Source organism: Muntiacus reevesi, chromosome 2 (assembly GCF_963930625.1).
Source record: "Muntiacus reevesi chromosome 2, mMunRee1.1, whole genome shotgun sequence".
Taxonomy (NCBI): domain Eukaryota; kingdom Metazoa; phylum Chordata; class Mammalia; order Artiodactyla; family Cervidae; genus Muntiacus; species Muntiacus reevesi.
In genome coordinates, this window is record NC_089250.1 from 141,779,593 (window position 1) to 141,801,646 (window position 22,054).

Consider the following 22,054-nt stretch of genomic DNA (forward strand, 5'->3'; position numbering starts at 1 on the left):
TTCTTAGTTCATCCTGTCGTGGTGAGACTGGAATAAGGTATCTTAGGTAAAGCATTTAGACCAGTGTCAGGCATACACTAAACACTTGATTAATATCGACTACTACTATATTGTAAGAGAGGACTATGTATTTAAAAGTCATCTTAGAACTTTCCTGGTGGTCCAGTGGCTGGAACTCTGTGTTCTGTGTAGGGAGACCAGGTTTAACCCCTGGTTGGGGAATGAGATCTTGCATGTAGCAACTAAGACCTGATGCAGCCAAATAAATAAATAGATACATATTTAAAAATAAAATAAAAGTCATCTTGTACCGTTAGGGCCAGCATAGTAAATGGCTGACTTAAAAGTGATAGACTTCCAATGCCTGGTTGACCTACCCAGGGTGAAATAGCCTGAGAAAATGTTCATATAACCAGGCCCTTGGTCCCCTAAAAATTTATGCTTCTTTTTCAGATGACATAAATATTATGTGTTGCCTATAAAAATTGGAAAACACATACACACATACACAAAATATGAAAGTGAAATGAAGTGTTAGTCACTCAGTCGTGTCCAACTCTACAACCTCATGGGTTGTAGCCTGCCAGGCTCCTCTGTCCATGGAATTCTCCATGCAACAATATGGAGTGGGTAGCCATTCCCTTCTCCAGGGGATCTTCCTGACCCAGGAACTGAATCTGAGTCTCCTCTATTGCAGGCAGATTCCTTACCGTTTGAACCACCAAGGAAGCCCAAAATACTGAAGAAAAAGTACGGAAGAAAATAAAAATCACCTGCCCAGTTAGGTCTGGATTTGAATCTCAGCTCTGCCATTTATGTGACTGGGGAATGTTTAATGGTTCTGATCCTCAGGTTTCCCATTTGTAAAATGGGGATAAATCATGCCCATATCAAAGGGTAATCATGAGGATGAAGTGAAATAATAAGAGTAAAATGTCACCACACCTAGAACAAGAAAGAATTACCATATGGATACAGCCACTCAAGGAGAACCACTGTTCACACTTTTTGCGTTTTCTTTTAGCTTTTTTCTATGCCCATATGATGTATATATAATATTAACATACACATATATATTTGTTAATTTGAGACCGTATTGCCTGTTCTTTTTATGTTAATATCATCAGTATCTGATTTTGAACCTAGGTATATTTGACTCAAATGGCTTCCTTTCTTTTTTTTTTAATACTTATTTTATTTTCCATTTTTGTCCATGCCACATGGCATATGGGATCTTAGTTCCTCAGCCAGGGATTGAACCTGCACCTCCTGCAGGGGAAGCACAGACTCTTAACTCTGGACTGCCAAGGGACGTTCCTTAAATATTTTCCTTAATTGTTGTGTTTTAGTAAAGACACTGTTGCCCCCATCCCCCACCCCGTAATGTTTCTTGACACTTTTTCCATTATTGTGCTTCTTCCCCAAGAAGACCTTTCACAACTTTCCCCCCCTAATTCCCTTCCTTAGTGCATTTCTTTAAAAATGCTTTATTTTGATGAATTATTGATTCACACGAAGTTATAAAAGATAGTATAGAGTGGTTCTGTATGCCTTTCATCTAGTTGCTCACATATACCTAATGTTACATATACCTTATGTAACTATAATACAACATCAAAACCAGGAAGTTGACATTGGCACAATGTGTGTGTATAAGTTCTCTGTTCTTTATCACCTGTTGAATTGTGCAGCTCCCACCACGATCAAAACATAGAACTGCTCCATCACCATGAAGACCTCCTAGGGTTCTCCTTTTAAAGTCATACCCACCCCTCCCCCTTTCACCATTTCTAACCCCCAGCAACTACTGATCTATTTTCCATCTCTATAATTTTGTCATTTTGAGAATATTATATAAATGGAATCAATAGTATGTGACTTTCTGAGACTGACTTCACCACCCCCCCCACCGCCACTCATTATAATACACATGAGAGCTATCCAAATTGCTGCATGTATCAATGTTTCATTCCTTTTTGTTGCTGAGTAAGCTTCCTCAGTGGCTTAGCTGGTAAAGAATCCACCTGCAATATGGGAGACCTGGGTTCAATCCCTGGGATGGGAAGATCCCCTGGAGAAGGGAGTGGCTACCCACTCCAGTATTCTGGCCTGTAAAGTCCATGGGGACACGATTGAGTGACTTTCACTTTTCAATATTCCATGGTGTGGATGGACGGCAGCTTGTTAACCCATTAACCCATGGATGGACATTGAGGCTGTTTCCATCTTGGGCTATCAGAGAAAAAGTTACTATGAACAATCATGCATAGATTTTTATGTGGACATAAGTTTTCATTTACCTGGGATAAATGCCCAGCAGTGCAACTGCTGGATCTTATAGATTGAGCGACTTTCATAGTTGTTGTACAGTATAGTTTTCTTTTTGTCTTAAAAGAAACTGCCAAACTATTTTCCAGAGTAGATGTACCAGGAGTGAATGAGAGATCCAGCTTCTCCACATCCTTGCCAGCATTTGGCCTTGTCACTTTTGTTACTTTAGCTATACTAATAGAGCTATAGTGATATTTTATTAATATCGCAGGTATACTGCGTATCTGTTTATATTATATATATATGTATACACACAGATATACTATACATATTTATATATACATATATGTGTGAGTGCTCAGTCGCTCAGTTGTTTCTGATTCCTTGTGATCTCATGGACTGTAGCCCGCCAGGCTCTTCTGTCCATGGGATTCTCCAGGCAAGAATACTGGAGTGGGTTGCCATTTCCTTCTTCAGGGCATCTTCCTGGCCCAGGGATTGAACCCATGACTCCTGTGTCTCTTGTACTGGCAGTCAGATTCCTTACCACTGAGCCACCTGGGGATCCCATACATACATATATATACATACATAAAAGAGTAGAAGATTTTTCAATCCCCCTCTCCCAATCAAGAACCTATTTTTACCTTCTTGGGGATGGCATCACCGCCATGCTTCTCCCAAGCCTTTTAGCTAAGAGAAGGCATCCAGGGTTTGCTGAGACACTTTAATTGCTGAACCAACATCCAGGCATCCGGGGAAGCAGCTGGTGTGGACAGGTTTGGTGTAGCCATTGTTTGAAGAACAAGGCCATAGCCTTGAACAAATGAATTAAATACTCTGACCCCAGGGTGAACTGCTTCGTCAGAGGCACTAGGATGGGGACCCCAGCAAGAAGTGGAGCAATGAAGAGCCTCCCTTCTGAGTTCAGGTTCATCTCAAAGTAGGTTGGCCTCCAGTAGCTAGTGGCACCTGAAAGATGCTCAGGCTGTGAGCCCTGCATTTCAGGGGGCTCTACAGAGCCCTGCATCCCACTGCCCTGACAAGAGCCCACGGTACCCCCCAACCGCCCCGCCCCCACCCTGAGCCCTGACTCACCCAAGCCAAAGTGAGCCACGGGCTCCATCTCGCACAGGTAGCCTGAGCCCCCATCGATGATCCTCAGGTGCGCCCCGCTCTTCTTGGTGTAGAGCACGACCTTGGCACCCCTGGCGAAGGCCCCAAAGCGGGTTCGTGGCACCACCCTCAGCCAGTTGTTGCTGAAGCCCTGTAGCGGGGGAGGAACGCAGGTCTGGGCATCAGCCGGGCGGGTGGAAGGATCAGAGAGGAGGAAGAGGGGGAGAAGAGAAGGGACAGAGGAAAGAGAGGAGGAGGGAGCCAGGCAGGGAGGGTGAACAAGGCGGACTGACTGACTGAAGCTTGCCAGGAGCAGCTCTGCAGAAGAGCAGGGAAAGCCAATTTGGTGTCTTATTGTTTAGTCACTCAGTCGTGTCTGTCTCTTTGTGACTCTGTGGACTGTAGCCTGCCAGGCTCTTCTGTCCATGGGATTTCCCAGGCAAGAATACTGGAGTGGGGTGCCGTTTCCTTCTCCAGGGGATCTTCCCGAAGATAGGCTCAGGGAGAAGAGTTTTTGGAGATGTGCCAGTGGAAGGAGAGGGGCAGAAGACTTCTCTGAGAAGCAGCCCTTCTTGGGCGCTTACTGAGTGTCTGGGACCTCATCTGCTTCCTCTCTGGGATGTCCGTTTCCTGCCATTCCAGTCAAACAAGCACCCCAGGCTCCTCTGTTCTGTTCCTCTGTTTATCCCAGGCCCAGGGGAGCATGCCAGGCACAGCTCCGAGGGTCCCCAGGTCCAGGCACACCTGATTTCCCCGGAAGACGGACAGCGGCTGAGCCATGGACTCTCCGTGGGACAAGATGAGGTCCAGCATCCCGTCTCCATCGAAGTCGGTCACCACGCCCCCTGCAACAGCACAGATTTCAGTCTGGCCATCGGCCAGGAGATCAACAGGAGGAGGGCTCCTGACCTAGGCCAGTCCATGCCCTGTGTGAAGGAAAGACCACAGCGCTGCGGCATGAAGGCTGGACCGTGAAGCTCCTCTTCTAATAGCTGCTCGTGATAGGAATTTGTGGAAATCGGGCAGGGGTCCCTTTCCTTCCCCTGGACTTTTGCAAGGAGAGTGTAGGTGCAAACAACTTGGATGCTGAGGGCTTCTGTCTGGTCTGTTATACATAATATAGACACATGCACAGTTTTTATCAATCTATCACGTGTTTGCATATACTGGTCTCCTTTTTGTCCTCACCACAACCCAGAGACATGAAGAAGGCACATGCAGTTATCCCCATTTCATGGGTGTGGAGAACAAGACCCAGAAGATGGAGCACCTTCTCCAAGACAATGGCAATGGCAGGGCCAGGTCTTAGGCCTCCTGATCCAGTGCTCTTTCTCTGCCACCAGCCTGAATGCCCGGAGGGGTCAGACTGCAGGAACCCCAGCCTCTCCTTTCCTTCCCCTCCCGGCACAGCATCAGCAGAGACACTATTGCCCATGGCTCCCCATGCCTGTGACCCCACAGCCCTGGGGCTGGGAAAATGGACATTTCCCTCTTCTGCTTCCAGCATGGCACTCCCAGGCCCCTCCCCGCCCCTGCCCCGGGGATCTCAGCCTTCAGGGTGGGTGGGGACAGGACAAGCCCGGCTATGGGGCTAGCTGCAGCATCCCTGCTAAGGGCAGCACTTAGCTGGGGGAAAGCAGGCTGGAGCTCTCAGGTGTCCTCACCTGTGCCCCGGCCTTCAGGCTCCAAGGCATCGCCAGGGTTGAGCTCCTCGATGAGGGGGTCACCGTGCTCCCTGCGGATGACGCTGCAGGAGAGGAGACAGGTGGTTCACGGAAGACCACATCTGGCAAAGCCCCAGTGGGCCCTCTGGACCTGGGAGTCCACTAAGTCCATTCTCCATGCTCTGAGCACCCCGAGACCCCGCTACCTGCACACTGACAGAGCCACTCTGCTCACAGACCCTGTCTACACCCTGGCTGTGCCTTTCTCGGGTTTTAATTTATGTTGGTAAATATTGATTTTTCCTTCTCTAATGGATGAATTATAGACAGCCTGGGGAAGGGCAGGTGATGGATGCAGAAGGGGCAGGGACGCAGCTACCTTCAACTGACCTTCACTTTCCTTCATGTGGCCCTGGGTTTTTGAGTTCTGGATGCTGCGCAGGGTCCCACCCCACCCCAATGCCACCTCCTCCACGCCCTCCCTGATCGTCCGGCTAGAAGCAGTGCCTTCCTGCTCTGCCTCTGTCACTTTCCTGGCCTTTCTGCCTCAGGTTGAAGCTCTGCATGAATGTATCTTATCTCCTCAGTTAGACTGAGTTCTTTGCAGGCTGGGACCATGTATTCTTCTTCTTTGCATCTCCTGCAGCATCTAACAGTGCCTGGTTCTCAGGAAGCTCCAAGTGCATGTCTGTGGCCTATATGGAGGAATTTTGGAGGCAAAAGGGAGGGAAGGGTCCCTTTGGGTTGCTGGGGTTCTATTTTGCACTCTGAATCGTGGTAACATTTGCTGAAGACAAGTTCACTGTGAAAGTGCCGCTCTTGCACTTTGAGCTGAATGCTGACGATGGCCTTGAGCCTCCTCTCCAATTTTTCTCCCTCCTTAGGGTCTTGCAGCCTTGGGTGCTCTGCCCTGGCTGTGTGGAGCAGTTTTGGGGTCAGGGTCAGGGAAGGACCAGGAGGGATCTATATCGCTCTTCCCACACATTGCAGGTGGGGCTTGTTGCTCAAATCACAGGGTCACCAGAGGACTGTGCTGTAGCCAATGGTTTCTTTTAGGAGGAGGCCAGGGTTCCCTGGGCTGGAGCTTCTGGGGGCTGGATGGCAGAGGGGACTGGCAGAACTGCAGGGTGGGTGTAGGCTACAGCACGTGAGTACCTGGGACGTGTCCTCCATCCACACACGGCAACTGCACTGAGCACAAACCTGTGTGCAGCCTGGTCAGTGAGCAGCACGCCTACTGCAGGTGTGCATGCCTCAGCCTGCTAGCACCCACGGTCCCTTTGGCCATTCGTGTCCTGTAACCTCTGTCACCACTGGGCAGAGACACCCTGGGGTTCAGGTGACAATGCAGTTAAGGCTTCCTCGGGGAGAAAGCCCAGAAGTTTGCAGAGCTGGGCAAACTCACCCAGATTTGGGCAACCAGGGCAGGCTTCTCTGAGGAAGGATCAACAGAGCTGAAACCAGAATGATGTCCATGTCACTCAGGAGAGAAAGAGGGGCAGAGGGTGTGGGCAGCCTGAGAGTCCAGGCCTGGCCCAGCCCAGAACTGAAGGAAGCTCAGGGTGTCTGGCCCTAATGTGTAAACGGGGAAATGGAGAATGACAAGGCTGGGGACAAAGCCAGCCTACGGGATGTGTTAAAGAGAAGGTGGTGGCGGTGGGGACTTCTAAGGGGTTTAAGTGGAAGACGGGTGTGACCAGAATTGCATTTTCAACAGTGTGCTCTGTGGAACTGGGCACAGAAGGGCAGCTAAGGGGCGGGAATGTGCAGGGGTGGAGCCACGGGGACAGATGAGCACGTTAGGTGTGTAAGTGGTGCCACTACACACATCCCGCCTGGCCAGGGAGAGTCCTCGCTCCTGCCTGTGGCCCTGCCATTATTAACAGGGGCCCTGCATGCTTGCTTAGCCCCTGGTGTGGGCGATGAGCTCCCTGGTTTCCCAGGCATCACTGAAGGGCTCGTGGACTCAAGCCCAGCGAGGTTTTGCGTCTCCAGGGACTCCTACAAGGAGCCCACCACGTTCATTTCAGCAATAGGTGAAAAGCCCGCTTGGTGTAGGGTAGGCGGGGGCTCAACTTCCAGAGTTGCCAGCTGAGTGGTGGCCAGAGCCACCTGCCACAGGGACTCGGGGCACAACCACGTATCTGGGAAGTGGCTTTCCTGCTGCTGCGTGGAGGTGGACACACTGACCCACAGGGTGACCACGTGGTGACCATGTCTGTGGACAGCCCGGGCCAGCCTGCCCTTGGGATGGCCAGAGGGAGGCTGGGGCTTTGATGGAGGCCATGCGGGCAGGGGAGATGGCCTGGGTTCTCGGGCCACAGAGACTCTCTGGTGCTCAGGGGACCTGGTGAGGGACACTTTATTAACCAGAGAAGGAAAGCAGTGTCTCTGTTAATGAGCAATTGATCTTCCGCAATTAATCTGGAAGTTGTGAATAAGCTTTTTGCGAGGCACCTAATTAGTAAATCTGGGGCCTTCGGGGGGTGATTACAGCCGGTCGGGATTGATGCTTTGTTAATAATTATATTTTAAAACATGCTTAGTCACAGCCCTCGCCTTTTATTAATAGTCGGGGGCCCTCCTGGGGGAGGGGGTGGGGTCTTGGGGAACCGAGCAGATAATGTGGCCCATTTCCTGCATCCAAGGCCCTGGGCCACCCTCCTCTCCCCACCTGGTCCTGAGGCCCATTAGCATGTTTCAGGCCATCTCAGGCCACAGGTGTCCTGAGGTTTGTTCCCAAACAGCAGCTCTCCATCCTCAATGTGCTAAGAATCACCTCATGCCTAGCATATGTGTTAAAAAGACAGATGTCTGGGCCTCAACCCTGGAGATTCAGACCTGGGAGATCTGGGTTGGCCTAGGGATTCTGTATTTTAAATAAGCACTCCAGGTGGTTCTGATACTAGTGGTCTCTGGGCTCCAATTAGAGAAGTGCTGCCTTGGAGAATTGAACCCCTCCTCCTTACATGCAATGCTCAGATGCGTCCACTCTTGTCCACCACTAATTGTCTCATCCAATATTTCCCAAAGGATATTTTGCAGAGCACCAATCCCAAAAGCAGAATCTCTGAAGGCAGTGCCCTGTGGTCAAATCTATTTGGAATACTCCATCCACCTCTCAGAGCGTAAGATACTCACGGTCATGTTAAGGTTCTGAGAAGTCCTGTAGTCAATACACCTGTCTTGGCTTCATCCAGGTGTACCCAAACAGATTTGGCTTGGGACCCCTTTGGATGGTAGAGTGGAACCTGGCTTCTGTGTACACTTTGCCCAGGTCCGCCCCCCGCCCCCCTCCACATTTCCACCCTCTGCTAACAGCAGGAAGCCAGTTTCCTGCCTGGGATTCTCCATCCAGTCTCTCAACTTCTTACTCAATTCCTGCCCTTCCCTCTTCTCTGCTCCTTCATCGGGGGACCTGCCTCCTCCCTCCCTTTGGAGCTCCTCTTCTGAGTCCTAAACCTTCCTCCCTGACCCCACTGCGAAGGATGAGTAGCCACAAGCTGGGCTGAAGCATCTACCGGAAGAGGCGGTTGGCTGAGGAGCTGCGGTGGGCGAAGTTGTTGAAGAAGACCTCCAGTTCCTGGTCATTGTCAAAGTCAGCGGCGATGACTGTGCGGACAGGGGAGGGCATGGAGAACTTGGGCGAGGCGATGTCCTGGGGGAGAGAGGGCTGCAGGTCAGTGGATAGAGTGGGCCAGAGGCCGACTCCCACCACCCCTGTGTGTGCATGTGTGTGCGTGCCTGTTTGTGTGCAAAGATAAAAACCCAAGCTAGCACATCCTCTATCATCTTTCCCGTAAGGGCCCCAGGGTGCTGTGTTTAGGACCACATGAACCCCAGGCTGCTTGTAGGAGACAAGGAGGTAAGAGGAACAGTTCAAATTCACACCAGGGAAGTACCTTGCTGTTCCCTGGTCAGGACCACACACGGCCCTCCCATCAGTCACTTGAGGCAGGGCTGACATGAGCATTCCCATTTCACAGGCAAGGTAACTGAGTCCTGGAGAGGAAGGAAACTACCCATTGTTGTAGCTAATGAGCAGGGCCACTGCCAGGCTCTGACTCCAGATGCTAGGCCCTTTCTAGTACATGCTCTTCTACAGCCAGAGGCACAGGCTGGGTGGAACCTAGGAAGTCCTGTGCATTGAACCCAGGCCTCTTTGCTGACTCGCTGTGTGATCTCAGGCAAGTTACTTAACCCCTCAGATCTCACCTTCCTCCTTAGTAACACGGGGATAAGTAATAGCTGCTGAGGCTGTGAGGACTGCATGTAAAGAGCTTGGCAGAGTGGGCTCAAGATGAATCCCGAGGGGGCTGTCCTGGCCTCGCCCCTGCTGTCAGCCTCATGGAAAGTGGCAGAAGTGGCCTTCAGCTGGGTATTGCTGCCTCTATTGCCTTTTTTCTTGGAGTCTTTTGATTTTTTTTTTCCTTGAGACATCCACTTTGGGACTTGCAGTATCAGATACCTCTGCCCAGGGCTCATGAGGAGACTCCAGACCCAGGACAGCCCATCAGGGACCTCGAAGTGCTGACAGGGCCTTGGTGGACCTGGCAAAGGGTCCCAAGTATGGGACTTTTAAATAGAAGAAGAGCTGTGTCGGGAGACCTTTTTTTTTTCTGAACAGAATATCCATTCCAGGTGGGTTTGTCACTTAAAGACTTAGAAACCTGTCTAAATCCCAGGGCCCATGTGGGGTGAACTGGGAAGGGCACATGGGGGCTTCTGGGGGTGGCCCCCTGCCCCTTGGCCCCAGGCCTCCTACTTTAGGCCCTCTTCTCTGGTGGCAGGAATGAGCTACTTGCTCTGGGTTGCCCAGGGAGGGAGGCTGTCCCCATCAATACAGTCACGAGGCTGATTGAGAGCCTGGCCAGCTGTCGAGGGTGGGCTGAACAGGGCCACGAGAGCTGGTAACAAAGAGACCTCAGGACCTTGAAGTTGTTATTATTCTATTGATTCTGTAAAAATGGAAACCTACATAGGCCCCTTGGGGTTGCCCCAGCTGGATGCCTGGGCTTCCAAGATAATGTATGTAAGATGCTTAGCACAGCTCCTGGCACACAGAAGGCACTTGATAAATGGGGCCTCTATTATTATTATTGTTATTGCTCCTGTGAGCTCGGGGCTGGGCTGTCGAGAGGGATGGTTGACATTTGGGGCTGGATCACTCTTTGTTACAGACTCTCAGGTGCCTCATAGGATGTTTAGCAGCACCCAGTCCTCTGCACATGAGATGCCAGTAGCACCCGATCCAACCTGTGACAACTGATAATGTCCCCGGACATCATCAAATGTCCCCGGGTGGGGACAAAATCACCCCTGGTTGAGAACTGGGTTAGAATAAAAAGCTGAACAGAGGATCAGCTGTCCCAAGTTCAGGGTGTCCTTCCTCCCCACCCAGACAGTCTGGGTCTCACGCCTCTGTAGGGAGAAAGTGGCTGGACCTGAACACGCCGAGGTGGCTACCTTCAGAGAGGGGGCTTGTGGTGGCCCCTCAGAGAGAAGGTCCCTGGAGACTTCTCTGGGACCATCAAGTTTCTTGCTCCCTTGGGGGCTTTTGGCAATACTACGTACCTCCAGAGCCATCCTGACTCCTGGAGAGCATCTCTAACCGTCCCATGCCCTGCATCACCTTCTCTGATGGCCCAATCTCAAGCTCATTAGCCTGGTGGCACTTCCCTTCCTGCCACCCAACAGTCTTTCTGAGGAATTCTCGGCATCACAGACCACTGATAGCTCAGAGAGGGGGCACAGAGAGGGATCTGACATCACCTTGCCCACCACCTGCTGTTTGGCTAGAGGGGGAAGCTGTTGGGAGCTCTGTGACCTCAACCTACACTGACCCTCACTCCCACTGTACCCTTGGCCTGAGCCCCAATTTGAAATGCTCAGGCCCAGGCTATGGGAGAAGCACTCTCAATTCAGACAATGAAACCCCTCTCATGGGACCTTTGCCCTGACCCACCTTGGGGGCTGCTCTCTCTCCTCTGTTAATGACCATGCTCTGGACACTATGGACAGCACAACAGCCCGGGCTGGCCAGATGTCACCTTCGCTGTGGCCACCCTGCTCCTAGGCTCTACAGAGCCTGCTCACCCTGGTGGAAGTCACAGGCGGATAGAGGGTGGGGAAGTGGGGGAGAGGCCCCTTCTTACCCGAAAGCGGACCTTCCCATGGGCGCTCATCTGCAGGTAGAGGCGATGGGGGCCGTTCCAGTTGCCATAGACTATGTCCACTTTGCCATCACGGTTGAAGTCCGCCAGGGCGACTCCACGCCCGTGCTGGTGGGGGTCGTCCACACCTAGGAGGAAAGGCAGGAGCCCTCAGGGGCAGCCCTGTAGCCTCTACAGACACTCACCTTGTCGGGGATCGGGGGTGGGGGTGGGGGGCATGGAGAACAACTGGGGAGGATGAACCTCATTGTGTCCTGATTCCTCCACAAGGGTAGAAGCAGGGAAGCCCTCTGGTTGCAGAGAGAACCAGAGACTTGTTTTCAGGATGCCTTTGCCCTGAAAGTACTACTTTTTACTTGGTTTTGGGGTAGCATGACTTTGGGGAAGGAGACTTGTGGAGATCCTGGAGGACTTAAAGCCTTCCCCAGCCACCTCTGACATGGGGATACATTGAGTTAGTTGATCATCGCTCTTTTGCTTAAAGCTCAGTGATTCCCCAGTGCTCTTGAGTCAAGTTCAAATTCCTGCCCACCTTATCTGTCTTTATCTCGCCTTCCTCACAAGCACCAGTCAGACAGGATTCCTTTCATTCCTCAAATGAACCAAGCTCTTTTCAGCTTCTGGGCCTTTGCTCAAGCTGGACTCTTCTCCTAGAATGCTCTTTCCCCAGCTCATGGTTACCTGGCTCCTTGTTTCTCTTCTGCTCTCAGCTATAATGTCACCTCCTCAGGAAAGCCTTCCCTGATCACTCCCATAAAAACAGCCCCTCCGACCCACCCTGCCATTCATCCCAACAGCCTCCCGTTCTCCTCCGTTGTGCGGATCACAGGTGCAATTATGTTCCATTGCAGGGTCCAGTTTTTCTACTAGACCTTCTGCTCCATGAGGTCAGGGTCTGTCTTCTTGTTCATCTGTGTTTCCATAGCATCTATCTCAGTGTCTGTGGTGATCTGGCAGTTTTCTGTAAATACTTACTGAATGAAGAGACATAAATAATTTGACAGAAGGCAATCGGGGACTTGGGTGACAGCAGAGGAAATAACTGCTCCGTGACTGAGAAAACCACAGTTGGCCTTGTGAGATCTGTGGGGGAAGCTTGTGTGTCCAGTGTCACCTGTCTGCGCTGGGCCTGCATCTGCCAGGGGCCAGTGGGACTGAGCTGATCCTCGGGGAGGACAGAGAGTGGCTTTGCCCAGAGGGGTGGCCTGACCGCCTGGCTGCCCCTGGGAGACACGATCCCTCAAGCCAAGTGCACAGCTGAGAGGCAGGAGAGGCCAGCTCTAAACACCCACGCTGAGTCTTCTGGAGGACAAACTGCCATTGGCAGGTGAAATGATAGTATGATGGGGGTGGGGATCACGGACCCAGGACCCAGGTAGCTCTTGCCAGCTGTGAACATGGAGATCTGAGATGCGGGCCAGGAGAAGACAAGGTGGGATCTGCCCTGGGAGTCTTAGGGGCTGATCACCCTCTTGGGGGAGGGAAGGATTTGGAAAATGGGTGGGAGTCGGGCAGAAGAGGCAGGGAGACCCAGGCTTGAGAAAGAGGGCTTGCAAAAGAATGAGGGCAACCCCCAACCTCTAGGATTAATACCTCATTAATTCTCCATAAAATGTCCCAGCTCTAATGTTGGTGGCCTTCTGCGTTGGCCCATTTCTCTCCTATCTACGAGGCACCTTGACAAGGAGTTGGTTCCCTTTCACGGGAATAATCGGTGCCAGGCTGCACTTCACAGCAGCATCTGTTTGGGTGATGAATGCCCTCTTGACATGTCTTGTTAAACCCCTGCAATCACTCTGACTTTCAATTACGGGCCTAGCACCTTTCCTCTCTCTTCCCGCCTGATACCTTCCCCCACTCCAACTTGTTCGTTCACCTCTGCTTCCATCTCTTTAACACCTTATCAAGTCCTCTCGGTTTTCTCCACCACCACCTCCCCTTCATTTATGATTTCTCAGCAATGAGAAAATTTGCTGCCGGAGTGTACAGCAGGTGAGCTGGGTAGGAAGACAGGCCGGGGAGCTGCCTCCACCTTTAGCTTTGCCCGGAGAAGGAGACAAGGGGAGCTGATCGGCTGCAAGGATGCGTTGGTGGGGTGTTCAAAATGGGAACTCTGGAGCAGAGCGCTAGAAGGGCAGTTAAGTCACAGAGAATGGATTGGTACCTGCTCAGGGATTGGATGCTAGCTGTCAGCACTAGCTGGAGCTTGTAGGACCTTTGATCTATGTGTCTACATCCCCGCTCACCTCTTCTCCTGGAGACTGAAGCTTGTCTCTACACTGCCGAGAGGAGGAGAAATCAAACCTCCCATTCCTGGGCAAGGCGAGTGGGGGGAGGTACCAGGTGGGGAGAAGTAGTTGAAGGGCAGACTGATTACGTCCACAAGCTTTTATTATGTGTCCCAGTCCTTGTAGACACAGACAGATGGTTATAGTGGTATAGGAGCCTGAGTGAGTGGTACCCGCAAGGGCAGTGGGAACACAGAGGAGGGGGTGCAGTCTCAGCCAGGCAGCACGTAGGGAGGCTGGAAAGGCTTCACAGACAATATTTGAATGAGTATTGAGGAACCAATAGAAGTTTTGCAGGTAGAGAAGGGTGACAGGGCACTTCAGGTAGCGAGAACTAGCAGATGCAAAGGCCCTGAGGCAGAGGACAGATGAGCTCAAAGGGAGGAAGGGGAGCAGGGCTGGGAGCCTGATACTACTTTGGGTGGATTTTACTCTGCTTCTTATTATAGCTATTCATTTACTTGTCTCTTTCCCCCTCTAGATCCTCAGTGCCTTGTATATGGGGGCGGTGAGAGTGGGGTAGGGTGATCTTACTCAAGTCAGGGTCCCCAGCTCCTAGCACCAGCCTGACACTTAGCAGGGGCTCAATTAATGGTCACTAGATTGAGCTGAATGTTTAAGATGGATGTGGGATTAGAGGTGACACACAACATTAGTTGTGCAGACGGTGACTCGTTCTTTCTCCCTGGGGGCTGTGGGACCTGGAGGGAGCAGGGCAGCCCAGAGTCCCCTGTGGGTGGGCGTGGGAGGCACAGGGAAGAGGCTGCACTCACCAGCGCTGGCCGCAGCATCCACGAAAGTGCCGTCACCCCGGTTGTGGAAGAGGAAGTTGGGCCCGTTCTCATTGTCGCAGAAGATATCCGAGGCACTGCTGCTGAGGATGGGGCCCACGCTGACGCCCCGGCCCCCTGGAGAGGACATTGACTTTCACTAAGCGGAAGAATCAAAGCCCCAGGCCCGCGTAGAGGATGGGGGAGGCCTTGGAGGCAGGCGGGGGCCCCTAGAGAAGCTGCAATGGTGATGCCCCAAGGAGCCTGGGGAAGGGGGATTCTGATATTTATGATGCTTCTTGGAGCCCAGATCTGGGCTCATGGTTCCATAAACTGACGTGGCAGGTGGCTACACTGCTGGTGAGGCAAGTGAGGAGCAAGACAGAGTCACTTGGTGCCCACGGAATGAGTCCATGTGTTGAGGAACACAGGCCACCATGCTGAGCTTTCCCTTCCCTTCGGTGACTGAATTCTACTCCTAAACTCACCTCTGCTGACAACATTTTGATTAAGTCACAGATTCCCTGACAGCCCCCTGCCTTACCCTGATTGCATGTATGCTGGTCACGATACTGGGTGTGTTCCCATTCTAAGGACCTAGAGAAATAGGTTCCAGGCACAGGTACAAGGATGCCTCCTTTGCTTTGACTGATGTAGGAAACAAATGTGAGCACCTGCCTGTCTGTCCATCAACAGGGATGCTGAATGGATTACAGTGCATCCATATGACGGCCAGCCTGCAGCTGCTAAAAAGACTGTGTAGATCCATAATATTGGCTTGGAGGAATGCCCATGACATATTGTTAAATGAAAAAGCAATTTGCCAAGTAATGGTATCATATGATCCTGTTTTTATTTTTTAAAAGGAAAACAAATGATATTCCTGAGTATATGTTTGTGCAAACTTGTTCTTGAGTTTTGGGAAAAGTGGGGAAGGCCACACCCTGAACTGTTCACACTGGCTGCCTTTTTTGGGGAATGTCTGTATTGTTTGGCTTATTGCAACAAGAATTGCTTTTGCAGTTTGAAAGGAAAAAATCCAATAAAGTGTATATTTTTTAAGGAAAAAAAGAAAGAAAACCAGCTCTATGTTAGGGTTTGAAGTGCCCAAGATCGATGTGGACATGTCACCAAGTCCAATCTTAAGATATCTTGAACAAACCACCCCCAACCAATGATTTTCAAATAAAGCCCCGAAAGCCTTCCCTCTGCCCCACCCCCACCCCAAGTTCAGGGCGTCAAATAGCGTGACCACAACCAGGATGTGGGTTCTAGTCCCAGCTTGGCTTTTTCGACCTTGAGCAATTCATGTTACCTGGTTAACCTCAGTATTCTCATCTATAAAATGCAGATAGTGTGACCTGCCTTTTCTCTTTCAGGCCTTTTGAGAGGATCAAATGAGGTGAGAAAACTAAGAGGATCAAATGATGGGAAAGGTCTCTGTGAGCCCTACAACCTTGCTACTCAGAGTCAGGTCCATGGATCAGTTGCAGGCGTGTCACCTGTGAGCTTGTCAGAGATGCAAAATCTCAGGTGCCTACTCACCCAATCAGGACCTGCATTCTAACAGGATCCCCGGGTGGTTTATGTGCACAGGAAAGTTTGGAAAGTACCACTCTGAAGGGCTGTTCAGTACAATAACAGCAGTTTATTAGGGCACTCAGAAGAATGTGATTTAAAAAAAATAAATAAATGAGAGCTCAGTGGACCTGACTGATGCTGGGTCAAGCTCCCTCCTTAGCCCACCTCCAGACAAGGCAGAGGTTTCCACTATGGATGATGTGAAGAACTGATTCATTTGAAAAGACCCTGATGCTGGGAAAGATCGAAGGCGGTAGGAGAAGGGGACGAAAGAGGATGAGATGGTTAGATGGCATCACCGACTCGATGGACATGAGTTTGAGTAAACTCCAGGAGTTGGTGATGGCCAGCGAAGCCTGTCATGCTGCAGTCCACGGGGCCGCAAAGAGTCGGACATGACTGAGTGACTAAACTGAACTGAATTTGGGATGGAGATTCTCTTGGTCCCCAGGCCCTTCTCTTCTCTGAGATTTGTCCTTGGAGGAAATCATGGGACCTTTCTCACCTGTGGAGCCTGACCACCAGGGGCCAGCTTTGGGGGCAGGGGAACAGACTGGGGCAAATAACATTGCTACAGGGGTCATTGTAGGGCTCCTTGTTAACACATTCTGGGCCCTGTGCCTCCCGATTCCTCCCAGGTAATCTAATTAATTCTCAAGGAGAGCCCAAGCCTCATGAAAACAGTCATTGAATCCACAATGCTTCCAGGAAGTGTCATCCAAGTTGCACAGGGCAGGCATTTTCATTAGGAGAGCCATGCACGGGGCTTTCAGATGCTTTTCTTTTCCTAAGTCAGCAGGAAGTGTGTTGGGCAACTACCTGGGCACCTCTTCTGCCCATTCAAGGAGTTGCCGCTAAGTGGTTGCTGGCCCTCCCCTTGTCCTGCCAGACTCCAGCCCAGGAGCAGGCTTCGGTGAGAAATCCTCCATCTTGTCTGGACCCCCAACAATTCCAGGTGGGGCTCCAGGACTTGCCGCCCTGCAACTCCATCCTTCTTCCCCCGCTCCAGCGTCCTCCAATTTCCTCTCTGTCTCTGACTCCCAAGCTGTGACACATTCCCTTCATTTTCTCCAAAGCAGGTTATTTCCCTCTTGGACAAATTTCTAAATCTTTCTAATTAACTAATTGGGTTGGGTTGAAGCCTTGCACCATTTGTAACCTGTAATTACTAGAAAATTGCCATGGTAACCACACTACTAATTAGTGACAATTTATTGCCATGGCAACTGGACCATAACAGAGATGTTACCCACAACTCCTTCTTGGCAAGTTCACCACACAGTTGGGGAGCAGGTGAGTCGACAGTCGGGGAGCTAGCCTCCTGGGCACCAGCTGTAGCAGACTCAGGATGGAGGGTCTAAGGGGATCTGAAGTAGGGGCATCCAGGTACCTGTACCCCTCTCTGAGGCTGAAAGGGGAACTCTACTCACAGGTCCATCGTGTAAGGGCTCTTCAGACCAATAAAATCCATCCATCTTAAGTGTAGCCTGACCCTCCCACTCCATGCCCGGTCAATGAGAGAGGCCCGTTATTCAGCAAGTATTTTGCCTAGACCTTGCCCTCTCTGCTAGCTCTTTCCCTGACTTCGCCCCATCTTCTCTGTCGCACCCACCCTGTTTTGTGGCCTCTGAGGTTTAGCACACACCCTATGGGACTACCCCAGGGCAGTTAGGAACATCTTTATTTCAGTCTTGGAAAATGATGTCCCAATAGGGAGTTAAACTCCACTTTACATCAATTAACTATTTTATACTTGAGGCCAGAATATTCTCTTGGGGGCATGCAGCTCTGCAGTTGGGGTTAGAAAGGCGCATTGGTGGTGGGAAAGATTGGGGGGGGTGGTGGTCAGGAAGTTCGAGTTGTGTGACCTTGGGCATGTCACTGAGCCTTTCCAGGCATCTGATTTCTCACCTATAACTCGAGACTGATAATAATAACCCCTTCTCAGGCTGTCATAAGTATTAAGTGAGCTGGTATTTGGAAGGTACCTTGGAAAACGTCAAGTGCCACAGACTCATTAGTGCCACCATTTCCCACCTGCTGGGAGAATAATATCCCTTTATTTTGCCAACACTCTCAAGCTTCAGAGACCTCCTAGTTCTGCTGCTGAGTATGAATGCAACTCCCTCCCCACCCCTCCCCGAAGGTTTCTCACTCTGCCCACCAGATGGCTGGGAGAGAGGGTCACAGGGGAAAATGCTTCCCTATGGTCCCCTCTTTCTCCAGTCAGTTTCAGGCACCCCCCTGATGGTCAGCTCCGTGGGTCTGAGTCCACGGGGCAAGTCTTGCTCACTCTTAAGAACTTCACCCCTAAACCTCTGAACCTTACACTTTGGAGATGCAGACCCAAGTCCAATTTAGGTGCAGAGGGTGTCAGAGGATGAGATGGCTGGATCACATCACTGCTTCAATGGATGTGAACTTGGGCAAACTCTAGGAGATGGCGAGGGACAGGAAGGTCTGGTGTGCTGCAGTCCACTGGGGTCGCAAAGAGTTGGACAAGACTGGGCAACTGAACAACAACAATCCATCTCTCAAACTACATAAGGGGAGCCCTCATGGCTGAGGGTGGGGAAGGGAAAGAGAGGTTGTAGGAAGCTGAGGGCTTGCTGCTGCACCACCCCAAACAGTATAGCGAGGAGCCGGGATGAAGAGGCGCGTGATTCGCTGTGCTAAGGAGGCGCCCCCAGGGTCTGCCTGGAGCGGCAGGAACTTGGGGAGTGTGCCCGCCAGGCCTTGGTCTCCCTCCCTGCAAAATGGTGTGGGGGTGGGCTGAGAAGGTCTCCAAGGCTCCTTCCAGCTCTACTTTTCAGGGCATCCTTCAAGCTGGACCTCAGGATAAATGTGGCTGGGAGTGGATTCCTGGGCCCATTCACAGTCCGCACCATGGAGGCTCTGCAGTGAGGCTGTCAGACAGGGAACTTGGACCTGTGGGATTATTCTGCTGATTAATAATTCCAGTGGATGCTAAGGCCTTCAGGCTGCCAAGAACGCCCAAGATATTAAAAGAGTAGCAAAGCAGTGGAACATGAAAGGGTGGAGGAATGAACAGTGTGTGTGTGTGTGTGTGTGTGTGTGTGTGTGTGTGTGTTGAACAGGTGTGAGAAGGGGAGGATGGTAACAGCCCAGATTTCCTGAAGCTTCTAACACAATAATACTGTGTTGGTGTTGGTGTTGCTACCGCTGACCCTGTGACCCAGGTGCTGGGCAGTGTTCCGAGTGTGCCAGTATAGAGGGTGTTAGACAAGGATATTCCCACTCGTCCCTAATCCCTCCAGTCAGTCCCTGCAGAAGATTGAGGGGGTGGGGAGGGGCAGGAGGACAGCCTCCATCACGTGTCTGCTGGGTGGGGATTTTCAAACCTTGGGCACCTGGTGGGTGCAGGAGGGAAGTCCTTCTTCTCTTTATGCTCCCCTGCCCTGCCCCCAGGCCGGGCTGGAAGAACCTATTTCAGAAGAGAGGACAGGAAAAGGAGGGGCAGGAAGAGATGCTGTGTGGTTCAGTCCTGTGTCCTAGGTTTTGTGTGATTCACCTCACCTCACCATTTTCTAGGTGAGGAAACCAAAGCTCACAGAAGTATGATCTCAGCTAAGGCGCAACGGATCATAGCTGAAACCCATGCCTGAGTGACTCCAGAGCCACCCTCTCCCCATAGGGTACTCTCAAACATTTCTACTCGAGTTCCCTCTCCGTAGAAGAGGGGTCTGTACTCCTGATAAGGCTCCAGAATGGCTAGCCATAATAAGCTTGACATTAAAAAAAAAACTCAGTTGTTTTAGCTGAAGAAAATGCATACCAAGATCGCATTTGTATTCTGTAATACATCTGTGCTTGCTTTAAATTAAAAAAAAAAACAACAATGTCCCTTCTTGTCAATCATCTAATGTATCTGACACTTTGTGTTGGCTGGGGCTTTGGGTACCCCTGGTAGGCCTGTGGTTGCATTCCCTGGGGGTCCCAGGCCCTGGCTGAGGAGTCTGTCACTCTCGCCTTGCCTGTCCTCAGCTGACACATTTGGCTGCACTCCCACTGAAAGGCTAGCACCCGCCTGGGAACCCGGGAGGCTCCGAGGTCCCCAGGCTACCGCCCCTTCTCTGGAGCTGGCTGGTGGGGATCCGCCAGAAGGCCTCAGCTGGGCTTTAGGCATCTCTGTCTCCTCCAATAATGACTTTCTATAAATCAGATCTGCCCGCTGCTTTGTTCCACACTGCTCCCAGCCAACAGCAAAACTCTCTACCCAACATCGTAAATCCACCTTCATTTTCTTTCCAAATTTCTTTTAAGGCTTCTTTAATCACCACCTTGCAGCCTGGACGGATGCTCCCTAAAAGGGTGAGGCCAAATCGCAGGGGTCCTGGGAGGAAGTAGAGGTGGGGAGAGGCAGGGTCCAGAGGGAAGAAGGGAGAATAGAGGGATTCCAGTGGGAATAGGGCTAAAGGTGCCCACACCTGTGCCCTGGAGGACATGCTGGGGAGACAGGCGGAGAAAACCTCCAGGGCAGGGGCTGGTCCTACTTGCTTTGTGCTTCCCCCTGTGTTCAGACAGTAAAGAATTCACCTGCAGTGTGGGAGACCTGGGTTCCATCCACGGATTGGGAAGATCCAGTGGAGGAAGGCATGGCAACCCACTCCAGTATTCTTGCTTGGAGAATCCCCATGGACAGAGGAGCCTGGCAGGCTACAGCCCATGGGGTCCCAAAGCGTTGGACACAACTAAGCAACAGAGCACGTGGCTGTGTTCCCTACACTTGGGAAATGACCAGCATCCCTCGGTCAGAACCTCAGAGGAGGGTGTTGATGTCCACCACACTTGTGGGTTCTGTGTGCCAGGCCCTGTGCCACGCATGCCTATGTTTACCTCTTTTAACATTCCCATTTTGCAGGCAAGAAAACTGAGGCCCAGAGAGGTTAATAAGTTGCTCTCTATTGCCTGGGCAGGAGGACATGGTGGAAGCAAGACCTGCACCCAGCACTCTGGCTCCAGACGCTGGCTACTTAGCAGCTCTGCTAGAGAGCTAATTCAAGGTGCTCAGAGAGGCCTGGGGACACGTCTGAGATCATTGTGGGGACCATAGAGGCGGCTGCAAAACTTTTGGTCCCCTTGAGTTCCTGACAGGCCCTTGGCCATGGGGAGAACTAGTTCTTAGGATTCCCATGCAGGGCAGTTCAGGCTACAAGAGGCTGCGGGCAGCTGGGGAAGCCAGGGCTAGGAGGACCAGGAACCGCCAGGGAGTGGTCTTGCTGCTGCTCAACTCTGCATGGGAGGCTCGAGCAGCGCCGCCCTCCAGGGACCCTCGAGTCCCCCGAGAGCGGGCGCGCTGGCCGCTAGATGGCACTGTGACCCAGCAGAGCGGCGGCCGGCGGTGGAATCGGGAGTCTGGAGAGGATGCCTCCCCTCCCCCTCCTGCGGAGCCCGATAGCCAGGTGTGGGCTTCGCCATTGCCCGCCCTGCAGCCCGGGATGCCCGGGCCAACCCCCCTGCTTCCCTGAGCAGCCCAGGCCAGGCAGCTGTTTCAATCAGAAAAACCGGGAGTCGCAATTAAAGTCCAGAGGACCAATCCCTGGAGCTGCGTTTCTGGTGGGTGCGCCTCTTCCTTCTTCACCAGCCCCTCCTGTCTTGCAGGCTGGAGCAGGATTCTCAAGTTGGAGGTCGTTTGAAAGGTCAGCTGATTCTGGTAGGTTAGGCATCATCGGCTGGGGCTGTAAGTGCTAATGTCTCTTCAAACCTCCTGTGTGACCTTGGGCAAGTCCTTTCTCCTCTCTGGACCTCGATTTGTTCTTTTGCAAACGGGCGGTCCTCTGTGGTCCATCCGGCAGATGGGTGTTGTGTGCCTTGGCTCCAGGGACATGCAGCTCTCTGACTGCGCAGCTGGCCGAGGCTTGCTTCGCTCCCAGCCTGTTCAGGCCCTGCTCCTCACTGTCTACATCTTTCCCAGGCCCCAGGGCACCCTCTTGGAGCTGAGCCTTGGCCATGTGCCAGAGCCTTAGCAATCAGGCCGGGCTCTGGTGGTGGCCGTTACCTTTGGGGTCCATTCCTGAGGGGGCGTCTGGGCTAGTTTTCCAGCCAGATGTCCATGTGTCGTGAACAGTGACTATGGGGGCTGCAGGGTAGCGCTGGGGGGCTTGGCGGGCAGGGAAAGGGGGTGCTGGGGAAGGCGGGCAGACAGAACAGTAAGTTGGTGGGCCAAATAG

The 22,054-nt window shown here is 51.9% G+C and overlaps 1 protein-coding gene across 1 annotated transcript in view; it reads right to left on the reverse strand.

The window, feature by feature from the left end:
* The window catches only part of CRTAC1 (cartilage acidic protein 1), a 151,225-nt gene that overhangs the window by 13,421 nt on the left and 115,750 nt on the right, over positions 1–22,054 (reverse strand). Inside the window, exons 6-11 of the mRNA XM_065920067.1 lie at positions 14,286–14,420; positions 11,207–11,352; positions 8,573–8,709; positions 5,052–5,134; positions 4,132–4,232; positions 3,370–3,538 (exon numbers count right to left, since the gene is read on the reverse strand). Of these exons, the coding sequence (XP_065776139.1) occupies positions 3,370–3,538; positions 4,132–4,232; positions 5,052–5,134; positions 8,573–8,709; positions 11,207–11,352; positions 14,286–14,420 (771 nt within the window). The remainder of the gene's footprint in view (positions 1–3,369; positions 3,539–4,131; positions 4,233–5,051; positions 5,135–8,572; positions 8,710–11,206; positions 11,353–14,285; positions 14,421–22,054) is intronic.